This window comes from Excalfactoria chinensis, chromosome Z (genome assembly GCF_039878825.1).
Source record: "Excalfactoria chinensis isolate bCotChi1 chromosome Z, bCotChi1.hap2, whole genome shotgun sequence".
NCBI lineage: Eukaryota > Metazoa > Chordata > Aves > Galliformes > Phasianidae > Excalfactoria > Excalfactoria chinensis.
This window is the reverse complement of record NC_092857.1, coordinates 8,743,155-8,769,772: the sequence shown is the minus strand read 5'-3', so window position 1 is coordinate 8,769,772 and position 26,618 is coordinate 8,743,155. Positions and strand designations below refer to the sequence as shown.

The following is a 26,618-nucleotide window of genomic DNA, read 5'->3' as shown; positions in this document are numbered from 1 at the left end:
GAACGGGTACCCCATCTGCCAAAATGCAGCCATGTAAGTCAACTGTTATTCTTAATGATCATCATATATATATATTAGAGAATGGAGAATAGCAAGATGATTAGATTTGATAAATTATTGTTATCTATCATCAAGCTGGGTTAGATAACGGAATGGATTTCACTGCCCAGTTGTGCAATTTATCCCTTGTCAGTAGGGGGTGCGCACCCATTATTGCAATAATGAATAAGCTGCTCTTCACAGAGATCTTTGCCTGATTAGATATTTTTGATCTTGAGCATGTTTCCCACAGAAACATCCTGGGAGCAGCTCAGCATGGAGCAGTAGTGCGCTCAAACAACCAAGGGGAAAAAACACATTATTGAGTGCACTGAACACAGCACAACCAGCTGGTCCAAAGAAGCAAAGCCTCCTCTTAGGTACTGTGTGTAGTTCTGGGCTTCAGATTGAGGACACCGGAGTTGTCAAGTCTGGGAGGTGACCTTGTGGTTAGGTGGTATTTCCCCCATGCTTGCTTGACTGGTGTTTACTTCTTGAAGCAGGCAGCCACTATATTGTGGGGCCCTTCTGCAGACTCTCCCTAGCTTTACCACACACTTGAGGAAACAGAAATCCTGAATGTCTCTCCAGAAGCCGTGTCTGCAGGTAATGGGTTTGGGAAGCCTGTGGCTGAAGTCAGAGATGGAGCAGAATTTCCTAAGCACCCTGTGTTAGCACGGAGCATTTTGGGATGCATATATCGTGCTGGTGGCAGGGGTTGTTCTGTTGTGTGCCATTGCCTGGATGCACCAGGCAAACAAAGCAGCAAGAGGCAGCAGTGATGACAAGAATGGGAGGTTCCCTCTCAAAAGAGGAAGGCTTATTCATTACAAGCAATATGTTCATGTGGCTGTTTCCTTCCTGTGGTTGCAGTTCTTGCAACTACAGATGCTGGTGCTCAGAGGCAGCAAGTGGGGCTAAGATCTGATCTGTGCCCAGGACTGGGTGCTGGCATGGCTCTGCAGTTCCTGGCTCTGACCTTTCTCCTGGTCCTTTTTCCTCTGCCGACAGCAGAAGGCCAGGAAGAGCCTGATTCCCTGGTCCAAGGAGCACCCCAAGAAACAGGTAAGAATTCAACACTACTCACAAGTGAACAAATTTCTGCTCTTCCTCTTGTATTTGCTGTGCATGTTTACTAGGTGCAGCACGCATCACAGAGGGTAGAGATGACGTCCATGCCAGGGATGTTCTGGGGTGAATTTGGGGATGGAGGGTAGTGAGGCTCCATGTGCTGGGAAAGCCTCAGTGAGTGCTGGAATGTAACACACTTCCATGTAAGGGGCAGTGTCCCTGAGAACACAAGGAGAGCAGTTTTCATAACATTGCATTAATGTCCCTTTTTCATGGCTGTTGAGCAGATGGTACAAAACTTCTGGGACAACTTCTCTACCCATTTGGGACAAGGGGTTCCCTGTTCTGAGCAGTTTGATGACTCCTCACCCCTATAGGACTGGTAGTGCCACACTCAGTAAGGTAATGAGCAGTCCTAGCTGGGATCAGGTCCAAACCAGCAGGCAGAGGAGGACTGAGCAGGCATGATTGCCCTGGCCAACTTATGGCAGACAGATTTGTCACCTTCTTGCTCCTTTGTGTCTCTGAAGGGACCGTTTCTGAGTGCTGACACTGTGCTTTTGCTCTCTGTGCCATCTTGTTGTTTCATGCCCCAGCTAAACCCATTTCCACCTCTGCCAGAAACGTGCCAAAGGCCGCAGTGGGACCCAGAACTCCATCTGGCACCAGATCTGCAGAAGTATAAGAAAAATGAAGAAGTGATGCTGAGCTGCCCTGAGGGTTTACAGCCATCCTACACCCACATCAGATGTTCAAGAGAAGTGCAGGTCATCATTCGTGGGAAACCTGTATACAGAGAAGTTTGGCTGGGAAGAGCCAGCAGCGGTTCCTGGATCCAAATTCGATCCAAAGTGGAGTGCATGGGTAAGGGAGGCTCCATGCTCTCTGTGTGATGGGGAAGCTGCAGGATCCTAGAGTCTCTGGAGCTCCTGCTCCTCTTGGGATGTCCTGGGGGGTTCTGAAAGAAGAAGCACAGTGCTCTTATTGCCCACAAGAACTTCATGGGGTTGTGGTGCAGAACGATACTTTTGTATTATGACCTAAAGCAAGTTACCTCACCACTGTGAACAATGGAGGAAAAATAACCTCTCTTCAGACGTCTGTGAAGAGCAAAACAGATCATAGAACAGATACTGCTTGAAAGCGAAGATGCTATCTGACAAGTTTGGGTTATGAGTGACTAAGAAAAACCGCCATGGGCAGTGGAAGTGCACATACACAGCTACATTCATTCCCACCCAAACTTCACCCCCTTCTCCATCCAGACATCTGACATGAGTACTTTCATCCTAAGGCTTCCCATCACTTAAACTGGGATAGGCTTAGGGCTATGTGACTGAAATACAGTTGCAAGGGTGGAAATGAAAGAAAGGAAATGACCCTATTGCAATGTTTCCTTCACAGAGGTGCTAAAAGTTGTCCCTGGGACCCTGGAGGTTTCCAGCACCAGCATCAAACTGAACTGGACCTGCAGCTTCCCTGAGGCCTGCCAGCACATGCAGGGCACATGCCGGCTGGCAGGGCCTTCCATACCTCCCTGTGAGGCTGAGGAGGTCACTGGAGAGGAGCTCCTACACGGCAAGATGGGAACGTTCATCTGTCCTCCCCTGCAGCCCTTCACTGACTACACTGTCACCATCTCAGTGCCCCCCAGCACCATCCTGTTTTCATGGGTGCTTAGGACAAAAGAAGCAGGTAGGTGTCCATGGAATAGTACGGGAGGGAAGGGACATTCCTGGTCTGCTTCACCAGTGGAGAGGCAGATAAGTGTGTCCATTGCTCAGCAGCTCCCTCTGAGCATCCCCTCCCTGCTGTGACGGTCCTGGCATTGGGGCTGCATGCAGCCTGTGGGGCTCTGCAGAAGGGGCTGTGCAGAGTCCTGCAGCAGAGCTCTTTCCTTCCTCCCCTCCCCATTCTCACCACACCATTGCTGCTGCCACTGTTGTGAAATCCACACTCCTCTTGTGGCACACACCGTGCTCAGGTTTGCTGCGCAGCCGCCCCTGAGCAGAAGCTGAGGGCATCGTGTCTGGGCTCAGACCCTCCCTGCTAGCCCTGTGTGTGACCCCCTCTTCCTGTGCTTGCAGTGCCGCAGAAGCCGCAGCAGCTGCAGCTGGATGCCAGCACGGGGACTCTCAGCTGGAAGGCGCTGCCCTACTGCCGAGGGGAGATCGTTGGGTACCAGGTACCGTGAGCCCCCACCCAGCCCCCCCCTGCTGGCAGCCCTGCCCTGCGCAGGCAGGCGTGCAGACCATGGAGAGCCCTGAGGACCAGCAGTCGGTCAACCAGCCATTTCAGCTGAGCTTCTGGCTGTGATCAATCGGAGCATTTCGAACTTCCCCTTGCTCTTCCTCGGTCTCCAAAGATGCCTTTGGTGGGGCGGCCTTAGGCTGTGGGTTCCAGTGAGAGCAGCAGAGCTGAGGGAGGACAGTGCTGCACCCAGCCTGTAGCCACCTCACTTTATGGTGTGATTCACAAATCACGCAGCAAATCCATCCAGCTCAGAGAGCTCAGGGAGCAAAGGCACGGTCTAAGCAAGTCAGTTTTCTGCAGCTGCTGTTGGTATCTGGGGCTGTAGCTCACACACACACACAGGCCGAGGCTCCGTTGGCTCCTCTCTGGGCACTTGCGATTGCTGGGACAGGGAGAGGGGCAGGAGGAGCACGGCAACGCGCTGCTGTCTGGCTGCGGTGTGGGCAGGTTCCTGCAGCCGCTGCCCTCCAGCTCCGTGTCCTGTCTGCAGCTGAACATCACGGCCAGGGCCCTGCAGGACGGCGGCTTCCTGCAGATCCAGCGGCTGCAGCTGAGCAGCCAGACCACGGAGCACCCGCTGCCCACGTACGGCCCCGGCACCAGCTACGTGGTGGCCGTGCGGGGCCTCACAGCTGCGGGTCCCGGAGCTGCAGCACTGCGGGAGTTTCACACCAGCGGCTCAGGTGAGGCTCCGCGCACACAGCTGCTGCTCCTGCCCCTCCGTGCCGGGCTGCTGGTGCTCAGCATGGGGACCTTCCTCTGCAGAGACCCCAGGGCCGCCCGACGGCTGCTCCCGCCTCGTGCTCGACACCTCTCCATCTCAGGGGACAGCTGTGCTTCCCCTGCACCCCATCTCACAGCCCCCTGAGTCAGCGAGGTGAGCACAGCCCTGCCTGCTCTGCTCTTGGTAATGGGCTGCCCCCATTAAGCCGCTGCTGCCCACCTCTCTCCACTCCCTCCTCTATTGCCAACCCCACATCCTTCAGTTTCTCCATCCTCATCCCCATCTCACATCCCTATCTCCATCTCCAACCTCGTCCCCATTCCCGTCCTTATCGCCCATTCACATTCCTGCTCTCATCCCCGACCACCATTCCACTTCCCCGTCCCTTTTTCCATCCCACTCTCCTGTCCCGTTCTTGTTCCCACCCCTTTTCCCATCCCCATCCTCATCCCCTTCCCTCTCTGTCCTTATCGCAGTCCTCATTCCTATCCCTGCCCCTGCTCCCGAGCTCATCGCCATGTCAGTCTCATCCCCTTCCCTGTGTCCCCTATTCCCCATCCCCACGCCCGTCTCACAGCCCTCTCTTGCAGTGAGCACCAGCTGCTCGTGGCTGTGACACACAACAGCACGGTGCTGGAAGACGCCTGCTCGGGGGAGCCGCAGCCGTCCAACCACAGCCACCCTCCCGAGCCCTACGTGGCCGCCGTGCTCAACCTCACGGCACCCACGGACTTCATGCTGGGTGACGGGACCCGCGGGCACGGCTTCCACAACGCCCCCCTGCACCCGGGATGGGATTACACCGCCCTTCTGCGCCTCGCCCGGCGCTCACCGCAGGTACCCTGCTGGGGGCTCTGGGGGACGGGGCAGGGCGGCGACCGCCGTGTCATCATCCACGGTTGGGGCCTTTGGTGGCCCTGGGTGGCAGCCCCTTGCCGCTGTGTGTGCGGTGGTGAGGGATTGCTCTGAGCTGTCCCTCCTGTGCCCTTCAACAGGCAGAAACATTCACCTGCGTGTGCTACAGCTTCTCCATGGGTAAGTGGTTCCTCTGCTGCACACCTGTGCCCGAGCTCTTTCTGTGTCCCCCTTTTTCCCAGCCCACTTGCAAGGGGAGAAGCCAATTATTTCCCATATATGATCCTTTATCCCTCAAGCATCCCCATCTTGCAGTCACCTACACACTTGCACACATCTAATTCCATGGTCAGGGTCTGTGCGAACATGTGGCACTGGCTGTGCCTCTCACCTGTGGCTGTGTATTAGTTGCAGGGCAGTCAACACATCCATGGCCTGGGATTGTGATTGGGGTAGTTGTTCTGTTGGTGCTCATCCTCCTGTTTGCATGCATCGTGTGGTTTGTGCACTCCAGGTGAGTAGGGTGGGGACTGTGGTTCAGCAGTGCAACCTTCACTCACCATCAGCCCTTCCCTGAGGACTGCCCTTTGTCTTTGCAGGAGAAGGAAGGCTGTGTCCATCAAAGCTAAGGAGAATATTTAAAATGATAGAGAAATGGTGGAGAGAGGAGATCCTGATCCTAACGAGAATCATATGTTCATCTTCTTCTCGGACATGTCCCCCTGTGCCCCAGCCAAGCTGGAAAGCTGCTCCTTCAGCTCCTGCCTGTACTGGAGCCCTTGGGACAATAACAGCAGTGATGCAGAGATGGTGGTGTGGTTGTACCTGGATCAACACTGGCTTTCCTGTGACTATCACCAGACTACGTTTCTCATCCTTTTCAGCAGAGCAGGTGGAAAGTGGAAAGCCAAGGAGGGTCATAAACTTTTTCTTCCCAGCTTTTATTTACCCTTGTTGTAAGTTCTGGAACTTTTCAATGGGATTTTCTCCAGTTCCTTTTTTTAGACTTCACTTTTGCTTTCTTGAACATGAGAGTTGTACACAGGAATTCCCAGTCTTTGCCTCAGTGGGGCTCAGGCTGGAGGACAATCTGTGCTCCTGCCACATCCTGGGTTCCTCACTCAATTTTCCAAACCCTTCACTAAAATCCACTAAACCCAGTGCTCTGCTTGAGCTTGATGTGACTGCATTGCCCTTGCCAACCTGTCTGCTCTGTCCAGAAAACCAATAAATGCAGTTTGGAGGTGGCTGCCTGCCATGCTACAGCTCCTGCCTGGTCCCCTCATTGTCCATAGGGAGCTGTGCTCCCTGTGGGGTACTGACTGACTGTGCCTTATTGAGATGATGCCAGCACACATCCTAGGTGGGACTGTGCACACACTGTGGGTAGAGCTGAGGGGCCTGTGCTTCTCTGTAGCCCCCATGTCAGATCAAACCTGGGAGAAAAGTGAAGTTCAGAGCTCACCACCACCACTGAAGCCATCAAAGAGCCTTTATTGGTGATACACAGATAGAGCTACAGGGTCAGTCCTGACAGATATAATCCATGGTGCAGCAACACCGTCCAGCCTGTGTTGTCTAGCTGCAGATGGCCCTTAGGTTGGCTCATGAGAGGAGTAAAGCATTGGTTGGATTAGATTATTTCAGTGGTCCTTCCAGCTTTAATCATTTTGTGATCCTGGGGCAGTGCACATCTCCTCTGGTTTCCATTGCTTCTTCGAGAAGGATGAAGTTCTGTCCAGAGATGGGCTGTGACCACTAGTCTTATTTGAAATTGCCATAGGTTTCAAATGAATTCAAGTAGCTGAGGGCTAGTTCGTAGCACAGCCCATATTGCTCCTGTGGACAGAAGGATTCACATGAGCATGCAATGCCAGAATGCCTTCTGAGGAAGGCCAGTGTGGTTGCCAGCATCTCCAGAGAAAGCCAGGGGTAGGTACGTCCCCACTTCTCAGTTTGCTTCCCCTAGTGAGGAATGTGTGCCCCAGGAGCTGAAAGCCAGGCTAACCCAATGCTGTGGCCGTTTGGGCTTGCGAGGAGTGCCAACACCGGTGGCAAAGTGTCTGATACTCACTCCCAGACAGGAGTGGTATGATGGCCTTAAGGACCTAGAGCTGGTGGTGAGGTGGGTGCAGAGCAGGCATCTGGGCACCCAGTTCTTCACCAGTGCTCCAGTATTGCCCCAGTTCCCAGATGAGTGTGAAGTCACCACCTACCACATCTTTAATCAGCTGCCTCCGACGTCTCTTCAGCATCCTCACAGCCTGGGATACATCAACCAGCCCCTCACTTTGGATCTGCTCGCACAGGAAGCTGGCAGCACAGAAGATCCCACTCCGGCTGGCACCATCCCTGTGGAGGGCAGTGTGATTTGGTGGTGTTGATCACCAGAGGTGTCCCACCAACCACACAGACCTGGGGCTCTCGGGATGGTCCTGTACCAAGCCAGCCTCCACAGGGAAGTCTTTTGCCTTAAACACAGCTGAACATGTCCACCCTGAGCTGAGACTGGATCTGGGACCTGAGCTCACTGATGTAACTCTGAGTGAGCCATCTCTGTGCCACAGCTGCTCCTCTGACAGACATATTACTTACCAGCAAGTGACGAGGATGTGTCCATCCTGGTTCTGCCGCTGGTGAGTCTCCACTTTCCCTAGCAGGCTGATGATGGTGGTGAGGTGCGGGGGAAGACGGTGCTGCATAGGCCAGTCCTCCAGCTGCCAGAAGTGGACTTTCATTGCAGATTTCTTGGGCTAGCAAGGCAGAAATAAGTTGGGTTGGGCAGACAAGTAACCCACTGGGTTCATGAAGAGGAAGGACAGAAAGTATGAGTCTGGCCCGGAAACTTATAATAGCCATCCCCATCTATAAGCAATCATTGAGACGCACAGACTATTCAAGACTGGTGTTCTCCATGTTGGAAAGGTGTGCACATGTATCTGTGCTCTGCTTGTACCACTGCATACAGCATTACCCTCTTGGGATGAACCTTCTGTAGGGAAGGCCCTGCTCTGACCTGTGCCATTCAAGGAGCCCATCAGCTCCCTCTGACTGCTGCAGCCTCTGACATTGTCAGCTGTGACTCTGGCCCTAAACCAAAGCCTGCAGCAGCTCTCAGCTCTGTCAAAGACTGTTCTCAAAGGACTCTGTCATTGCTACCCCAAAACCCACCTGCTGCTTATTGGTGAGTGCAAGTGTCCAGACTGTGAAACCATCTCCATATTCCTCAGAGATCCACTGGATGTGAAAGTGGCCATGGATGGCTTTGCCCTGGGTGGGCCAGACCTCCACATATGTCTAGGGGTAGATAAATGCATGGTGACACACAGCAGCTCAGTGCCTCATGTGGGTACATCTGGCCCAACCCTTCAACCACAGCATGCACGTGGGTACTCTGCCTGCTCTGTTCTTTGGGGCTGACCTTCAGGACAGCAGCCAGAAAAACAGCACTGCTACAGCAATCAGTACTGGGTTAGGAGAAGCAAAACCCAAGGGATGTCCTCGTTCCTGTGGGTTCACCCCACCACTGCAATACCGTAGGACTGGGATTGCCCTGACAGTGCAGCAAAGTGAAACCCACAAGCTTGCAGCTGGCCCCCCATAGCAAGCAGGGCCTCAGTGAAAAGAGCTGTTGCATCGCAAGGGCAGAAAGCAGGCTGTTGGGAGAAGGGCAGATAGATGACCTTGTCCAGCTCCTGGAGCTGGTTGAGCACAACCACTGAGGTGCAGGTGTAGTCCCAGATCAGAGCCCAGAAGTCCACCAGGGTGCTGGAAAAGGGCAGCTGGGTGATAATCAGCCTGTCCTCCTTGCTGTAGGTCTGCAAACAGAGCAGTCGGGAGGAGGAAATTAAGAGGTGACTCAAGGCACAGGCATGGCGATGCCTGTGACAGCCACAGTTACTCCAGCAATCCACGCGTCCAAGGGCAGGGCAGAGCCCGCAACTCAGCGCAGGCAAAAAGCAGCAACCCTGAGCTGTGCGCTCTCAGGGCTTCGGCTGAACTCGGGGGCCATCTCCTGGCAGCAGGGCCCCAGGCACTGGGAACAGTCACCAGGATGGAGCACTCAGGCTGGGGTGCCTGAAGCTGGGCGGCACAGCCCAGTTCTGCGCCGAGTGCTCGAGGAGCCTCTGCTGCTCCTAGCAGCCCCAAGCCCCGTTTGGCTGCAGCCTTACACTGGCAAAAACGGCGTTGATGTAGCCCGGCGAGCCGTCAGCGTTCAGCGAGGACATCAGGATGGGCCGGAAGGAGTCCGCTGTGGAGGCAAGGGCAGAGGGAGAAGGGCTGAGCCATCCTCTGCCTGCACAGAGGGGAATGAGGGGGAAGACACTGAAGCAGCTGTGAGCCCCATTCCTGATCACTGTCTGGTGCCTGATCTGGGCTCCTCTGCAGTGACGGTGAGGGTTAGGGTTAGGGTTGAGGTTAGAGTTAAGGTTGGGGTTAGGGAAAGTGTTAGGGTTAGAATTAAGGCTGTAGTTAGAGTTAGGATGTGGAAGGTTAGGTTCAGCTGTGGAAGCACAGAAGGAGATGGGGATGAGGCGTGTTTCACATGGAAGGAATGCTTTGCCTATGTTAAGTAACAGTCTCACTTTGTATCAGGAGGTATTTAAACAGGACATAGGAAGAATTTCTGCATGGAGAGGGTGGTAAAGAATTAGAACAGGCTGCCTGGGGAAGCGGTGGAGTCCCCATCCTTGGGGGTGTTTAAGAGATGCTAGGATGCGACACAGAGGGGACATTGGTTAAGTGATGGGCCTTGATAAGTCAAGTTTATGGTTGGGCTTGGTGGTTTTGAAGACCTTTCCCAATCTGTTTGATTCTATGATAATATGCAGCACCAACCAGAAGCTGGCATTTGGTGCCAGGGGCAGAATGCTTGGTCCCGTGTTTCTGTCATGGTGCTGGGGAAGGAAGCAGCAGTGCTGAGACAGCATCCTCCTCCTTGCTGCTCTCAGGAGCTGGGTCAAGGAGCAAGGCACTGCCCAGCCCTGCAGTACCTGGCAAGATTCCTGGCTTGCGGTTCTTGGGCTGGTTGCTGGGTTTCTCTGCTTCTCTGCATGGCAGGAGCTGGAACAACTCGGAAAACTTCTGCACTGCCTGTAAGGGATGGTTGGCCTGAGCAAGCCTTTCCTGTCTGCTCCCTCTCCATCTCCAGGTAAACTACAGAGAAATACTCCCCCCACCTCTCACCCACAGCTGGGTAAGAGTTGTGGCAGGAGGCAGCAGACCTGCTGCACCAGATCCTGGCGGTACCTTGAACTCCTTCTCCAGGACATTGTTATGTCTCTGAGTCTCAGCTCCTTGCAGGCAGCTGATGTGACTGGCAACTTCCTCCACTGGCACCCCAGTGCAGCCACAGAGCAAGCCTTCTAGCAGCACTTCATACAAAAAGGCATACTGCTCCTGCATGGAGACGTGAGTTAGGGCACCATCTGTAGCGGCTCCGTGGGCAGCGCTAGGACTCCAGACGACTGTCCACAGATTGCAACACAGTAACACTGACCTGCATCAGGATTGTGACAGCTCCACCCTTCACCTCCCTGCCAGACACCCTCGGGGGCAACTGTAACCACCCAAGCAAGACTATCTTCCTGTGATCCAGTGCTCACTCTCAAACCAGAGCCCCCCTCTCAGGAAGCCCAGAACACCAGTGATCTATTCCTCCTGCGAGCAGCTGGAGAGGCCTGCCAAACTTACATCTTCCTCCATAGGGTCGCACCGTGGGAACATAGTCCCTTGTCCAGGACACATCTGCCCAGAAAGCCTGAAGGACACATGCATACTCCTTGCCTATAAGAGCAAGGACTTGCCCTTCCATGCCAGGACTGTTAGTCATTTGGATTCTGGTGCCACTTCAGAGTCTCAAAGGGCCCCTGGCTTTGGACAGCGTAATGATAACAAGACCCTGCAATCTCTGTCACCTGGCAGCTCCAGTCCTGGTGATTGGACTGTGCACATCACAGCTGATGTGGCTTGGAACACCACAGGTGGGAGGCAGATCTGCAGTCCTGCATCATGTGGGCAGCAGGGGATCCCCCTTACCTTGGTCTGCACCATACAGACCCGCTGCTCCCGCAGCTTCTGCACGCAGTGGAACACATCCACCTTTCCCTCGGCCTTTGCCATCTTCAGGAGGAAGTCCAGGGCAATGAAGGTGCCTGTCCGCCCGATCCCTGCGCTAAGGACACAGAAGAGGAGTTGGTATTGCCCCAGGCAGCCTTGCTCCAGCACATGAGCACTCCTATCCCAGTACCTGCAGTGCACCAGCACAGGGCCTGCAGGAGATTCTGACCCACTCTTGTTAACCATTTCCAGCAGGGACAGCAGCTGTGCAGGGTTCCTGGGCACCTCATGGTCTGGCCACTGCAGGTAGTGAAACTGCTCCACTACTCTTGGGAGAGCACAGCCTGCCTGTAAGGAGGGAGATGTGGCTGGAGTAGGAACCAGTCTGAGAAGTTATGTGTTTATCAACAAGTAGAGGAAAAGCATGGCAGGGATGCACCAGCACCCAGCCTTCCTGTGACACCACCAACACAATGACTGCTCCACTGTAGCTGGTCAGAGAGCAAAGGGCATCACAAGGACTTTGAGCAAATTCACCAAGCTACGTAATTTGCTTTATTCTCTGCCTCCCCATGCTAAGAACTGTGTACTCAGAGCAGTAAATACAGTCTCAGAGGAAAGAAATAAATATCACAGTGTTGAGTATCAGAAAGCCATAACTTCCCCAAATAAGGTATTTCCTAAGGCTGTTACTGCACTGATATGCATGTAGCCACTTTGGTACCAGGCCATCCTGTATTCACTTGGCTTAAGCTAATGAACTGCCATGTCCCACCATCAGGTGCTCTTGGATTCTTATCTTTCAGGTGGACTTTGTTCCTGGCAAGACAAGAACATGCATAACATCTGCAGCTGACCCCATTTTCCTCTCCTTGGTTTCTGCTTATTATCCAAAGTACAACTTCAGTAGAAGTACCCATCCTGAGAAATGTCTTCAGCTAAGCTACCATAAATCATAATCTCTCTGTTCAAGTTCAGGAGCTACAAGGCACCACAGTGCTTCCATGTGGATCTTCTGCAGGTTGACCCAGATGGCAAGTACCTGTCTCATCACCCTGAAAAGCCTGGATATAGAAAGATGCCCTTTTATATCCTTTAGCTACTTTTCTACCCTTTGTGATCACCTCTCCCAGGTCCTTGAGAGTGCAAGATCTGCCCAGGTACATCAGTACAGACTCAGTCAGGGTGATCACTGGATCTGACTGCTTGTCTTTGCCTTGCATGGAAACCCAGGGCCGATGCTCTGGAACGGTACTTAGTGACAGCAAGGCTGACCCCAGGCAGGGCTCAATGCCAGCTGATAACCCCAGAAGAACTCTGCAACCCCATCACAGCTGCATGGCAGCCTTACCTTCTGCAGGCAGAAGACACGTGCAGTAAAGCCCATAGTGGTCCTGGTGTTGTTGAGTATTACAGTGAAGTCCCCATATACTTGCTGCTGCTCAGGCCAGTACTGCTCACACTTAATCTGTCAATGGCAGCACCATCAAGTTCATTAGGGGAGCACTGCATGCCAGCAGTGGTGTGGAGTTGCTTCCTGCACTCACTGAAGGTTGTGCTGAGCAAAGCAAAGCAAGGAAACTGGGCACTGGGAGACCAGAGCTGAGCACAGGCTTGGATGCTTACCTTGTTCTGCTCCACCAAGCCTGTCAGCATAACAATGACTGAGACCTTCTCCTGCCAGACCATCTGCCAGAAATCCACCACTGTCCCAGGCAAAGGGCCTTGGAAAGGAAGAGGAGAGCCCTGTGTCACAGCCCAGACCATGGATGTGTCCTCAGGCTCCTTGGGGCAGCCCCATGTTTTCCTCTTCCCAGTGCTGATGTGACACAGCCAAGGCTTGGCAGCATATGGCTGGAGGTACCGGGCACCTCCACTTTGGCACCCACTTTAGAAAAAGTGACCAACAAGTGGGAGGGTGGGTGAGCCCAGAGTGCACCAGGGGGTCTGATGGGCCCTAGCACAGGGCAGTGATCAGTGCACCAAACCTGAAAGTGAGCTGCTGCCCACTCACCTGAAAATGAGTGCCTGCCCCACCTACATCCCCAGGATGATCATAGAATTATAGAATTATGAGGTTGGAAAAGGCCTCTAAAACAATCTGGTCCAACCCCAACCCACCCCTCCATGCCCACTAACCGTGTCCCTCAGTGCCCATCCACATGTTTCTTGCACACCTTCAGAGATGATGACTCTGTGCACCTCCCTGGGCAGCCTGTTCCAGTCACTCACCACTGATTCTGAGAAGAATTTTTCCCTAATATCCAACCTGAGCTCCCACATTTAGAGTCCGATTTACCCAAAATGATTCAGCAGCTTTCTAAGGAGCCTGAGAACCAGCTCTGCTTGCTGCACAGAGCAAACCATCCCAAAGGAACTCCAAAGGACTCAGGGCAGAGTGCGGCACCTCCTGAGCATACGAGGACCTGTGCCAACTCTGGGCATTTCCCAGGGCTGGGAGCACCCACCTTGAGCAGCAATGAAGAAGCGTGGGCTCCGGTAGCTCTGTGGGGGAGAGTTTCAAACAGCTCCAGTCACCCATGTTAAGCATTTAATAAGGCAAGAAGTAGAGGAGCCATCCTCCTTGCTACCTACATCCACGTAGCTGGCGTTGATGTAGTCATTCCCTGTGTCAGAGGGCTGCAGCACCACGCGGCAGTGATCATCTGGGAGAGAGGAGGTGGGAGTCAGTGGGCTGTCCCTTTGGGGAAGCAGTGGAATGACTGTCTAAGGAAGGAGGTGTCTTTTAGGAAAGCTCTGATTGATCTCTCCTCAGCAGCTTTCCAAGCCTCAGGACAAGTTCATGAGGAAAGAAGAGCTAACAAAACAACAGGGGACGTGGCACAGGAAGAAAATGCAGTGTGTTTTGAGAGGAGACCATTAGCGCAGTGGCCAAATGTCCACACTGCATCAGCCACAGAGAAGCTTTGAGCCCCAGGAGAGCTTTGCTTACATGGGATGATGCTCTTGTAGCGGTTCTTGCCCTCGTTACACAGCTCCTTCCCAGCGCTGCAGGAGTGGCACAGAGGGGAGCTCAGTTTCTGCACAGGAGGAAGAGGAGCTCTGCATTAGCCCAGGTTCTGTGAGGGGACTGAGGCTGAGTGCCTCGCACACCCCAGGAGGGGCTGTGGCTGGATGGATGGTGCAGCCAGATGGGAAAGAACAGCTAACACAGACCTGGTACTCGCCCAGACGCCCTGCTTCGTGCCTGTTGACTGATTCATCCTCCATCTGCTCTGCCTCTATCTCTGCCCTTTGAAGCCTCTTAAGAGCATCCAGCAGTTCCTCCACTGGGATCAGTGTGTTCAGATTGCTGGCACCTATGGGAAACATCAGGACAGGAGGTCAGCACGAGCTAATGGGACTGGGCTGGCATTTCAGTGGGCAGAACCCTACCAAACCCAGCTTCATCCCTTCCCATGCATGTCTCCCTCTCTGTGAGGTGTCTCTTTCCCCACACCAGCCAGCTCTGACCCCCTTTGTTCTTCAGTGAACCTCACAGTGCCTGGAAGCACCCTGCTCATACTTCTAACAAGCAGCCTGTTCAGACTGCTCATACCACACCTCTGCGGCGCTTTCGGAGGGGGATACTGCTGTTGATCTCAGAGGCTTTTGATCTGTTGCGCTTTTGCCTGCAAGACAGTAAGTCAGCCCAAAGATCAGCAGGAGGTGGAGAGCAGAGGGGGATGCCCACATGGCAATGTGTCCTGCTTTATTTAAGGGCCCATACCAGGCAGCCCCTGGACAGAACAAAGAGCAGGATTGGAGAGACATGTACTAACCTGATGATCAGAGGGAGCAGGAAAATCCCCAGCGCCAGGACCACAGCAGCCAACACAAGTGCCATCAGCACAGGCAGTCTGTGTAGCTGAGGAACTGGTTCCTGCCCTGCAATAAACACAGACCAGGATTGGGCTCCACACAAACCACAGGAGGAGACTCACAGTGGTGTGGGGAGAAAAGCAGCTCCCCTCATTTCCCACCACAGGCTCTGTGCTGGGAAACAACCATGCTGCTGCAGGAGCGGTGATGCTGGGTGTGATGCCTTTCAGCAAGAGCATGTCACCCTGCACAGCCAGAGCAGGGCAAGGTGTTAGTGTTTCTGGGTTTGCATGTGGACAGGGGCAGTGTTAGGACTGGATGTGAGGAGAGATGATGGCACAGAAGCTGCAGAGTGTCCAGCTGCCAGTTATGCACACATGCCCATAAGGCCAGACGCATCAAAGCCTGTGCACGAACAGAGAGGCTCAGGATCCAGAGAGCATCCAAGGAGATGGAGGTAGGAACTCAGATATAGGAAAGAAATACTCCAGGTATCTGGGAGACAGAAGTTTCCTCTGCTCTCACAAGAGCTCCTGCAATCCCAAGCTCCTCCCCTTGCAAGTGGGCTGGGAAAAAGGGGGACACAAAAAGAGCTCGGGCATGGGTGTGCAGCAGAGGAACCACTTACCCATGGAGAAGCTGTAGCACACACAGGTGAATGTCTCTGCCTGTTGAAGGACACAGGAGGGACAGCTCAGAGCAATCCCTCACCACCGCACACACAGCGGCAAGGGGCTGCCACCCAGGGCCACCAAAGGCCCCAGCCGTGGATGATGACACGGCGGTCGCCGCCCTGCCCCGTCCCCCAGAGCCCCCAGCAGGGTACCTGCGGTGAGCGCCGGGCGAGGCGCAGAAGGGCGGTGTAATCCCATCCCGGGTGCAGGGGGGCGTTGTGGAAGCCGTGCCCGCGGGTCCCGTCACCCAGCATGAAGTCCGTGGGTGCCGTGAGGTTGAGTACGGCGGCCACGTAGGGCTCGGGAGGGTGGCTGTGGTTGGACGGCTGCGGCTCCCCCGAGCAGGCGTCTTCCAGCACCGTGCTGTTGTGTGTCACAGCCACGAGCAGCTGGTGCTCACTGCAAGACAGGGCTGTGAGACGGGCGTGGGGATGGGAAATAGGGGACACAGGGAAGGGGATGAGACTGACATGGCGATGAGCTCGGGAACAGGGGCAGGGATAGGAATGAGGACTGCAATAAGGACAGAGAGGGAAGGGGATGAGGATGGGGATGGGAAAAGGGATGGGAACAAGAACGGGACAGGAGATCGGGATGTAAGAAGGGAAGGGGAAGTGGAATGGTGGTCGGGGATGAGAGCAGGAATGTGAATGGGCGATAAGGACGGGAATGGGGACGAGGTTGGAGATGGAGATAGGGATGTGAGATGGGGATGAGGATGGAGAAACTGAAGGATGTGGGGTTGGCAATAGAGGAGGGAGTGGAGAGAGGTGGGCAGCAGCGGCTTAATGGGGGCAGCCCATTACCAGGAGCAGAGCAGGCAGGGCTGTGCTCACCTCGCTGACTCAGGGGGCTGTGAGATGGGGTGCAGGGGAAGCACAGCTGTCCCCTGAGATGGAGAGGTATCGAGCACGAGGCGGGAGCAGCCGTCGGGCGGCCCTGGGGTCTCTGCAGAGGAAGGTCCCCATGCTGAGCACCAGCAGCCCGGCACGGAGGGGCAGGAGCAGCAGCTGTGTGCGCGGAGCCTCACCTGAGCCGCTGGTGTGAAACTCCCGCAGTGCTGCAGCTCCGGGACCCGCAGCTGTGAGGCCCCGCACGGCCACCACGTAGCTGGTGCCGGGGCCGTACGTGGGCAGCGGGTGCTCCGTGGTCTGGCTGCTCAGCTGCAGCCGCTGGATCTGCAGGAAGCCGCCGTCCTGCAGGGCCCTGGCCGTGATGTTCAGCTGCAGACAGGACACGGAGCTGGAGGGCAGCGGCTGCAGGAACCTGCCCACACCGCAGCCAGACAGCAGCGCGTTGCCGAGCTCCTCCTGCCCCTCTCCCTGTCCCAGCAATCACAAGTGCCCAGAGAGGAGCCAACGGGAGCCTCGGCCTGTGTGTGTGTGTGAGCTACAGCCCCAGATACCATCAGCAGCTGCAGAAAACTGACTTGCTTAGACCGTGCCTTTGCTCCCTGAGCTCTGAGCTGGATGGATTTGCTGCGTGATTTGTGAATCACACCATAAAGTGAGGTGGCTACAGGCTGGGTGCAGCACTGTCCTCCCTCAGCTCTGCTGCTCTCACTGGAACCCACAGCCTAAGGCCGCCCCACCAAAGGCATCTTTGGAGACCGAGGAAGAGCGAGGGGAAGTTCGAAATGCTCCGATTGATCACAGCCAGAAGCTCAGCTGAAATGGCTGGTTGACCGACTGCTGGTCCTCAGGGCTCTCCATGGTCTGCACGCCTGCCTGCGCAGGGCAGGGCTGCCAGCAGGGGGGGGCTGGGTGGGGGCTCACGGTACCTGGTACCCAACGATCTCCCCTCGGCAGTAGGGCAGCGCCTTCCAGCTGAGAGTCCCCGTGCTGGCATCCAGCTGCAGCTGCTGCGGCTTCTGCGGCACTGCAAGCACAGGAAGAGGGGGTCACACACACAGGGCTAGCAGGGAGGGTCTGAGCCCAAACACGATGCCCTCAGCTTCTGCTCAGGGGCGGCTGCGCAGCAAACCCAAGCACGGTGTGTGCCACAAGAGGAGTGTGGATTTCACAAGAGCGGGAGCAGCAATGGTGTGGTGAGGAGGGGGAGGGGAGGAAGGAAAGAGCTCTGCTGCAGGACTCTGCACAGCCCCTTCTGCACAGCCCCACAGGCTGCATGCAGCCCCAATGCCAGGACTGTCACAGCAGGGAGGGGATGCTCAGAGGGAGCTGCTGGGCAATGGACACACTTATCTGCCTCTCCACTGGTGAAGCAGCCCAGGAATGTCCCTTCCCTCCCGTACTATTCCATGGACACCTACCTGCTTCTTTTGTCCTAAGCACCCATGAAAACAGGACGGTGCTGGGGGGCACTGAGATGGTGACAGTGTAGTCAGTGAAGGGCTGCAGGGGAGGACAGGTGAATGTTCCCATCTTGCCATGTAGGTGCTCCACTCCAGTGACCTCCTCAGCCTCACAGGGAGGAGTGGAAGGCCCTGCCAGCCGGCATGTGCCCTGCATGTGCTGGCAGGCCTCAGGGAAGCTGCAGGTCCAGTTCAGTTTGATGCTGGTGCTGGAAACCTCCAGGGTCCCAGGGTCAACTTCTAGCACCTCTGTGAAGGAAGCATTGCAATAGGGTCATTTCCTTTCCTTCATTTCCATAATGCAATGTAATGGTGCTACTGACACATAACCATGCTCCCTACCCAGCTGGAATAAAGGGAAGCAGGAGGGTGTAACAGCTCATTCAGGTTTCTGGGTGGTGAAGCTGGAAAAGTTTTAGACCACAGCATTTTCAGAAGATAGACATGGACTTTGGGTCAGTAGTCTCTGCTGAAGGTAACTCTACCCCTTCAGGCAAACTACAGGCCCCCACCACTCAACTCATCAGAATGTGCCCACGGTCACTGCAGCTGTTGACACAACCAGTGAGCCCATCTGTGCCCATCATTCTTCACCCAATGCCTGATTACAGCTCCACCAGCTCCCACCAGGGCATCTGGCAGAGGTGGAAGGGGGTGAGTGCCAGATGTGGCTGTGGCTGCAGAGATGGGATGGATGAGGCTGTGCCACCATTCACTGCGCTTACGTAACAGCCCCAGGGTAATATAAGGGACACTGTAAGGCATCAGGATGATGTTCTTGCACACAGTTTTGAGGTGGAAACTCAGAGAGGAAAGAGCGTGGAAAGTCTGAGGACAGGGCTGCAGAGAATGCACCTCCTGCCACTCCACTTACTAAGGCAATGCACAGTCCCCTCAATGGAGATCCAATCACCAAAGCTGCTCCAGCTCTCCCACATGTCTCTGTATGCAGATCCAGCATAACTGTAAGACCCATATCGCCCTGCACATCTGACACGGGTGTAGGATGGCTGTAAGCCCATGGAGCAGCTCAGGGTCACTTCTTCATACATCCTGTACTTCTCCAGATCTGGTGCCAGATGGAGTTCTGGATCCCACTGGGGCCTTTGGCACGTTTCTGGCAGAGGTAAAAGGGGTTTCAGTTAGGGTGGGAGGTGGTGAGGTGGGGCAGTGAGCTGCCCATGGGCACGGTAACCCAGAAACTGGAGGAAGCAGGGACACATCCCTCCAGTGCTTCCAGTGACAGCCATGTCCACCAGTAAGTGACAGGGGCAGAGCCATGCTGCTCCTCGGGCTCCTGGCATAACCCTGCTCAGCTGCTCCAGAGGGAGAGGCAACATCCATGTGTGCCTACGTAACGGGGCCAGCAGAAATGCAGGAGACCTCCATCGTGCCCCCCCTTCCCTCACTCACAAAGGTCCTCACTCACCCACACATCTCATGTATCCCGGTGCCAACTGCCATAATCCTGTGCTGTTCTTCATAAACCAGCTGCTCTGAGGAACTGGGAGGCCTTGGCGTGGGCTTGGTTTCACACAAATGATCTCCATGGCAGAAGGCCAGTACCCATCAGGGCATGTCACTGACACTGTTTTATCGAGGTTGTAGAACTTCTGGTCTGGGACAAAACTAATCCTGGGATCCCATTGTGGCTTCTGACATTTCTCTGCACCAAAAACATGGGAAGATGTTAACAGAAGACAAGCTGCTTAAGCAGGGGAGGGCAGGGATTGCATTCCCTGCCCTGGTACACAGTGGTGAGGGATGGAGTTTCTGGTCATGATGTGGATCAACCTTCCTCCACCACAGCCCTTCAGCAGCACCTCCTGATTCCTCTGCACACTCAGAACCTGAATCTACTCCTGCTCACACAGCCTGCCTTCCCCTGGGCAGGAAGGGTAATGTGGGGTCCCAGGAGAGTTCCTGGTGCCCCTTTACTCGAGCACTCCACACTGGACCAGATGCAGGCATTACTGAAGCGCCTTCCCCTGTAGACTTCTTTGGATTTCCCACTGCTGAAGAACTTCACTTTTCCTGTACCTACAAAGTGGGAGTAGGATGGCAGTGAACCCTCAGGGCAGCTCAGCATCACAAATTGGTTCTTCCTGTACTCCTCCAGGTCTCGTGCCAAATGGAGACCCAGGTCTCAGCGGGGCCTTTGGCACATTGCTGGCAGAGGTGGAAGCAGGTTCAGTTAGGGTGGGAAATGGTGAGGTGGGGCAGTGGCTGAGGATCCCAAGATGCCCATAAATGTCTTCTGGATCCCAGACACGGATGGGAAGGTGACACCTCAGCCAGGAGCAAAGATGGAAGCCCTGCCTCTTGCTCTGGAGCCACATCTTATCCCCACACACCTGCTCTGTTCTCACAGCCAGGGACACGATGAGACATCCTTTGCCCTGCACAAGCAGACACAACCCAGACCCTTTCTATGCAGACATCTCTTTGCCTTCCTTCAAACCTGCTTCCATCCCTGCAATCCCTGAGTGCCTACGGTGCTCCAGTCCTCCACAGGCTCCAGGAAATTCCTTTTGCACCCTCCTTACTCAGAGGTTGATCACAGCCTGCTGCTTTCTCCCTCCTCACCCTTCCAGTCCTGACATGCAGGTGGCAGTCTGGCATGCACCGTTCTAGCCATGGGAGCGTGAGCTCCAGCAGCAAGAATGGAACCTCTTTCCCTGCCCACCCGATTCCCTTTGTGGCAATCATGGCCACAGGTAGCACAGCCCTGGCCCTGCAGGAGGGCATTGCCCTTCCCCCTGGCATACCCACACTGGCTCCCACCCAGATACACAGCACTCCCTCCACCATCCCCCCCACCCCCCACCACTCATTTATCCTTTCCATCTCTGACAGTGCATCTCCTGAAGCTGATGGAGGAGTCCCAGGGACGCTCCCCTGCACAGACAAACAAGGGTCTGCAGAGCTGTGCACACCAGGGTGGCATCTGCAGACACAGCAATGACCAGGACAATGCCATGAGCCCCTCAGAGCTGGCCCCACACCCTGCCCCATGCTGTGTGCCTGCTGGGCAATGCTGTGAATGGCATTTCCGTGTGAAGGCAGAGAGGGGACGGGGAGAGATGTTGCTGCCTCACTTACCTTTACACTGTACGGTCCCATTAATGCGGATCCAGGTCCCAGAGTTCTTAATCCCCCACCAGAAATATTGTGCTACAGAACTTGTTCCTTGAAATTCCTCTGTACATTTGACGGTGGTGAAGGGGGACTTGAGATGTCCAGGGCAGGTCAGCTGCAGTAACTCATTCACTCCGTAACTGCTTCTGTCTGGTGTAAACTGAAGTCTGTGGTCCCACGCTGGCTTTTTGCACTCTCCTGTTGGGACAAAGTGTGGCTGTCTGTCTTGGGGACAGTCCCCTCCCTGTCCCTGCTGCCACCCCTCTGCTGACGTAGCCCAGGATACTGCTGGCCTCCCAACAGCATCAGTGCACACTGTTGCCTCACGTGCAGCTTCTTGTCCACCAGGATCCCCGAGTCCTTCTCTGCAGGGCTGCTCTCAGAGTTCTTATCCCAGTCTGGGCATACATCTGGGATTGCCCTGCCCCAAGTGCAAGACGTTGGTGTTGGCACAGGCAGGGTGAGGCATGTCTGCTGGTGCTGGCAGGTCTCTGGCTGCAGGGAGTACCTGAGCCTGGCACAAGTGCTGGTGGATAGTGGAGATTCTGGCCCTGGAGTTGTCTGGGCTCATGGGCATGGCTTTAAACTAGACTTGGAGGGGGAAGGAGGTGAGAGTGATCCTGCCCAGAACAAGGTGTGGGATGGAATAGCTAAGTTAGAGGGACAGAGTGCTAGCAGGGGCCCTAAACCCGCTGCACATCTGAAATCTTTTGATGACAAAAGTGACAGGGAGACTAAAGGTAAACACATAATAGAAATGAAGGAGTTCTCCTCTAAGGAGATGAAAAGACAAGCTACCCAGCTGAAGTGCCTCTACGCCAACACACACAGCTTAGGAAGCAAACAGGAAGCTTTTCTTAGTACACAAGAGCTCTTCATTCCCAGGTGTAGGATGTCCGGAATGAAGGAGAGACCAGTATGGCTGAGCTGGGAACTGCTGGTCTATCTGGGCAGCAAAGAAAATGCAGAAGCAGAGGGAACAGGGGCATGTAGCACAGGAGGATTCTATAGGGATGCTGCTGTGCTGTGCAGGGATGGGGTCAAGAAGGCCAAAGCCCACCTGGAACTGGACTTGTCAAGGTGTACAAGGAAGGATAAAGGAGGCTTCTATGTGTATATCAGCTGGAAAAGCAAAGTCCAGGAGTGCATAACTCCCTGGTGGACAACACAGGCAGATTGGTGATGACAGAGAAGGAGAAGGCTGGGGCACTCAACAACTTCTAGCCTCGATCTCCACTAATGACTGCTCTACACACAGCTCTTGAGCAGATGGTTCAGAAGGTGGAACCTGGGGGAATGATGTGTGCCAGGGAAGATCATGGAGCAGATCCTCCTGGATGCTAAGGCACGTGGAAGAGAGGGAGGTGAAATGGGAGAACCAGCATGGCTTCACCTAGGGCAGGTCCTGCCTGACCAACCTGATCACTTTTTATTATGGTGGAACTGCATGAGAGGAGAAGGAAAGAACCCTGGATGTAATCCGTCTGGACTTCAGGAGGGCCTTTGAGCGATAGTCCATCATCACGTCCTTCTCTCCAAATTGGATTCAGATAATCTGTATCCAAACTGGATACAGATTTGATGTGTGGATTTTGATGGTCCATGAACTGACTGCCAAAGTGAACCCAGAGAATGGAGGTCAATGGCTGGATGTCCAGATGGAGATCAGTGACGAGTGGTGTCCAAGAGGGTTCAGTACTGGGTCTGCCAACTCTTTAATATCACCGTCAGTGACTCGGACAGTGGGATGGAGTGTACCCTCAGCAGTTTGCAGATCACACCCAGCTGTGTGCTGCAGTCAACACAGCTGAGGGCCTGGCACGGATAAAGAATCAGTCTGGCAAAATGACTTCCTATGCCACAGACAGTCTGGCTCAGTTGTGAGCCCAGTCAGGCATTAGGATGATGATTCTGAACACAGTTTTGAGATGGGAAACATGGAGAGGGGAGAAGGTGGAAAGTCTGAGCACAGGGCTGCAGCAAAGACACCTCCTGACACTCCACTTACCAAGGCACTGCATAGTCTCTTCAATGGACATCCAAGCACCAGAGCCTTTCCTCCCCTCCCACACGTCTCTGTATGTAGATCCAGCAGAACTGTAATCCATATATCTCCCTGCACATCTGACGAAGGTGTAGGGTGGCTGTAAGCCCCCGGGGCAGATCAGGGTCACGTCTACATACTTCCTATACTCCTCCAGGTCTGGTACCAGCTGGAATTCTGGATCCCACTGGGGCTTTTGGCACGTTTCTGGCAGAGGTGAAAACAGTTTCAGTTAGAGTGGGAGACGGTGAGGTGGGGCAGAGCATGGTGGGTATCAACAAATACCTGCAGCCCTCTGGTCACTGAAGGGACACAGAAAATGACATGTCCATCTGCCTTGGAATACATCTTGGGCAGGGGCTCACCTTGTACGTGCCAGTGACCACACAATCACAAGCTGTCCCACTCCACCCTCGTCCCCGCCATTCTCTTAACCCTTCTCACAGTTGGGATTTTCCCAGGGCTGTCCTCTCCATTCACTCCTTGGACTGACCCCCAAGGGCACAGGACCTGGCTCCTGCTGCTGCGTGTTACCCCCATACTACGTGCTGCTCTCACTTACCTTCACACCGAATGAGCTCTTCAATGGGGATCCAGGTACCAGAGCTCTTCCTCCCCCACCATGAATATTGTGCTACAGAACGTATTCCTTGAAATTCCACTGAACATCTGACACTGGTGAAGGGGGACTTGAGAGGTCCAGGGCAGGTCAGCTGCAGTACCTCATTCACTCCATAACTGCTTCTGTCTGGTGTAAACTGGAGCCTGTAGTCCCACTCTGGCTTGTTGCACTGCCCTGTTGGGACAAAGTGTGTCTGTCTGAGGGACAGGGGCACAAGGAGGAAGACTGAGGCTCGGCCAAGGCTGACTGCGGTGTCAGCAATGGATGGCATGAGGAGATGTGGGGCCTTGGGGGCAGGAGAGGAGCACAGTGTGGATGGAAGGTGCTCAGAGAACTGTCACTGTCACCTCTTCACTGATCTTAAAAAATTCCTGATCAGGGGATTTGGGGCAAAAATCTCCAACCCAGTGCCTGCTTTAGGCTGCCTGCAGGAACACGAGGGGCTCAGGTGAGTCTCAGCACATCTGGCTGCCGCGTGTCATCAGGAGCTCAAAGAGAGGCAGGAGAGAAACACAGCTCCCAGCCTGGAAGGGACCGACAGCATCCTGTGAGCAGAAGAACCATCTTGGGAGGCTGTTGTTCACATCCTCACCGCACAGACAGCCGCCTACAGGCCCTGCACAGGGTGCAGGAAGGAGTCTGGGTCACGTTTCGGCATGGAAAATATGGTTCAGGTGTGACAAAGAGGCTGTACCCAGCATGTGATGTGTGCTGCCTGCAGAATGGTTGGTCTGTGCACTTTGCAGCGGCAGACACGCAGTGCTGTGCTGGTTTCCATGCAGTGATTAACCCCTTGTTGACTCTGCTCAGCAGACACAAATGCAGCAGGCATTTTACAGCAGTCTTGTGGAGCAGCTGGTCCTGCTGCAGGGCATTCCAGGAGCGTGGCAAAGCAGAGCTTGGCATGCCGTGGGTGTAGATGGCAGGAGGGGTCAGCAGAGAGGAGCTCTCAGTTTCTGTGGTGTCCCTGGAGTCTGTGGTCCCCCCAGGATTTACTCAAGACCCTGTTTGAAAGCCAGGTCTCCCTTACACCCACTGTAGCACCAGGCCCTGTTGCTACAGCTCTTGGCTGTCTGCCTGTAAGTCACTGCATAATGCCATGCTCTGCAGGAAAACACCCCCCGCAGGCTTGCCCACCTCTCTGTCTGAGCACGTTGTGAGGGGCTGAGGCCTTCATTCAGGTGTTAAGTAAAATCCCACAAAAGCAGTTCAGGAGGACAGACAGGAGACAACAGGACAAAGGGACAGTGCAGCTCGATGCACACAATGCACCACACGCCCTGACCACATCCTCTGCTGGCAGCTGCTGGTGGTGCCGGCAGCGCACACTGTGCCCGTGGGGCTGCCTCACCACGGCCAGCACTGGGATGCTACTTATGTCATCCTATTTCCTCCACTGTGTCCTGAGGTTGTTCCCCCCTCCTTCATTGTACTCCCCAGGGTTAGTGGGGATGTGCAGGGACCTTTTGTTTGTCTTCCCAGAGTGTCTGTCCTGCCCCACTACCCTTGGCCACCCCGCTTGAGATGGCTCCAGCAGGGCCCCATTCTAACCACCCCCCTGCTCCTGGCCCTCTGTGATGTGAGGATCCCGACCCCAGGGGGACCCGGGCACTGCTCTGGGTGTGAATGTGCACACGCAGAGGATTCAGGCAGGGCTGCTGTGTGCGGCTGCTGAGCGCTCGTGTCTCAGTTCCTCTTCTTCACAAACACAGAGGTGCAAACTCAGCAAACACCATCCTCACTGCAGGCAGCTCCCAGGACAGACATGTGACGTAGGTATGCAGAGCACGCCATGCGGTCACCATGTCCCCACTGTGTCCCACAGTTGTGTCCTGGCCTCCACCTCACCTTACAAACTAGGCAAATGAGCTGGAAAACCACGCATGGGCACAGTTAGCTTCTCCAGCCCATCAGTTTGAGCAGGGAGGTTGGGCACTGTGGGCAGGGGATGTCCACTGCCACTGGCTTTGCCCCCAGCGCTGCAGTGACTATTTTGCTGTGCTCCGCTCCCTGCAAGCACCTGGCACCCCTCCATTGCAGCTCGTGGACCTGAAAAGCTCCCTCTCCTGGGTTTCAGTGGAGGGTCCCCAGCTCACAGTTTGGGCACCCCATAGCCGGCACTAGGAGCAGTCTTTAGGGATGCAACCGTGCATTGGGGCATTTATGTGGTCCCCTAGAGACAGCAGCACACAGCTCATAGCAGCTCAACCCCAACGCATCCCAACTGATGCCCATGTGTCGCAGGCCCTGCTGCAGATAACACCTCTGGCCCTTTTGCTTGCAAAATACGCAGCAAACACAGAACAAGCGAGCAGTGAAGCCTCCCTTTGCCAGGAGAGAGCGACCATCCCTTACCTGTGTACCAGGAATATTCTCTCTTGTTGCGGTCATGCTGTTCCGGATCCAGTGCTGCCAGCAGAGTTGTGAGGACCAGGAGAAGGGCCCACTGCAGGGCCATGCTCCCTCCTCCCCACAGGCAGCACCTCTCAGTGCTCCCGTCTGACTGCACGACGTGCATGCACTGGAAGGAAACAGCTGGGCAGAGCAGTTGCTTGTGGTGCAAGAGGCTTCCTCATCATAGAAGGAAGCTCCACCAATGCCAGCACTGCTTTCCGGGCAGGCTGCATGCCCCTTTTGCAACCTCACTTCTCCCTGAGAACAGATTTTAGGCGCTGTGGTGGGAGCAGCTGCTCTCACAGAACCTGGGCTCACAGGAGGATGTGTGAGCAGCGCTGCTTCCTGGATTCCACTCTATTAGTGAAGCCTTGCAGAGACTGCATCAGGACATCCCTCCCCTCCTCAGTGTCTGTTAGCGCTGATCCCATGGGTCAGAGCACTGAGGTGCTGGAGTGTGGGCTGCAAGCAGGTGACAGCCCCAGGGACACAAAGCAGAGTGATCCAGGCTCTGAGATCGTGTCTGCTGCTTCCCAGCAGCGTGCAGTCCCCTAATGATCCCAAAGAGAGGCTGTTCTGCCTCTGGCAGCAGCGCAGCCTTTACCCCT

At 54.9% G+C, this 26,618-nt stretch overlaps 2 protein-coding genes across 2 annotated transcripts; one reads left to right on the top strand and one right to left on the bottom strand.

Annotated features, from left to right (window-relative positions):
• The first annotated feature begins 969 nt into the window (after positions 1-969).
• LOC140264483 (uncharacterized) lies at positions 970-5,867 on the top strand. Its single transcript, XM_072360302.1, has 10 exons — positions 970-1,104; positions 1,732-1,974; positions 2,515-2,805; positions 3,198-3,295; positions 3,854-4,046; positions 4,129-4,240; positions 4,678-4,924; positions 5,083-5,122; positions 5,351-5,456; positions 5,542-5,867. The coding sequence occupies exons 1-10, from the start codon at positions 993-995 to the stop codon at positions 5,582-5,584; spliced, it is 1,485 nt and encodes a 494-aa protein (XP_072216403.1). The 5' UTR covers positions 970-992; the 3' UTR covers positions 5,585-5,867.
• Positions 5,868-6,432: 565 nt separating this feature from the next.
• LOC140263898 (receptor-type tyrosine-protein phosphatase alpha-like) lies at positions 6,433-23,420 on the bottom strand. Its single transcript, XM_072359212.1, has 27 exons — positions 23,401-23,420; positions 23,280-23,296; positions 22,959-23,201; positions 17,771-18,061; positions 17,279-17,376; positions 16,529-16,721; positions 16,335-16,446; positions 15,651-15,897; positions 15,453-15,492; positions 14,785-14,890; positions 14,567-14,634; positions 14,180-14,322; positions 13,956-14,043; positions 13,598-13,668; positions 13,471-13,507; positions 12,629-12,726; positions 12,354-12,470; positions 11,193-11,350; positions 10,982-11,117; positions 10,193-10,342; positions 9,937-10,036; positions 9,115-9,194; positions 8,626-8,760; positions 8,114-8,239; positions 7,538-7,695; positions 7,159-7,294; positions 6,433-6,781 (listed from the first exon to the last, which is right to left on the bottom strand). The coding sequence occupies exons 1-27, from the start codon at positions 23,418-23,420 to the stop codon at positions 6,707-6,709; spliced, it is 3,243 nt and encodes a 1,080-aa protein (XP_072215313.1). The 3' UTR covers positions 6,433-6,706.
• Between the last annotated feature and the right edge of the window lie 3,198 nt (positions 23,421-26,618).

What these genes read in the sequence shown, in the direction of transcription:
- LOC140263898 (XM_072359212.1), bottom strand. Translation starts at nt 23,420, where the DNA reads ATGGCGGGGACGAGGGTGGA. An exon ending in GGGAGATCGTTGGGTACCAG is followed by an intron (nt 16,722 to 17,278) that starts GTACCGTGAGCC and finishes TCCTGTCTGCAG; the next exon opens with CTGAACATCACGGCCAGGGC. An exon ending in GGCAGCTGATTAAAGATGTG is followed by an intron (nt 6,782 to 7,158) that starts GTAGGTGGTGAC and finishes TTCTGTCCACAG; the next exon opens with GAGCAATATGGGCTGTGCTA.
- LOC140264483 (XM_072360302.1), top strand. Translation starts at nt 993, where the DNA reads ATGGCTCTGCAGTTCCTGGCTCTGACCTTTCTCCTGGTCCTTTTTCCT. An exon ending in AGGAGCACCCCAAGAAACAG is followed by an intron (nt 1,105 to 1,731) that starts GTAAGAATTCAA and finishes CACCTCTGCCAG; the next exon opens with AAACGTGCCAAAGGCCGCAG. An exon ending in CAGCCCCCTGAGTCAGCGAG is followed by an intron (nt 4,241 to 4,677) that starts GTGAGCACAGCC and finishes CCTCTCTTGCAG; the next exon opens with TGAGCACCAGCTGCTCGTGG.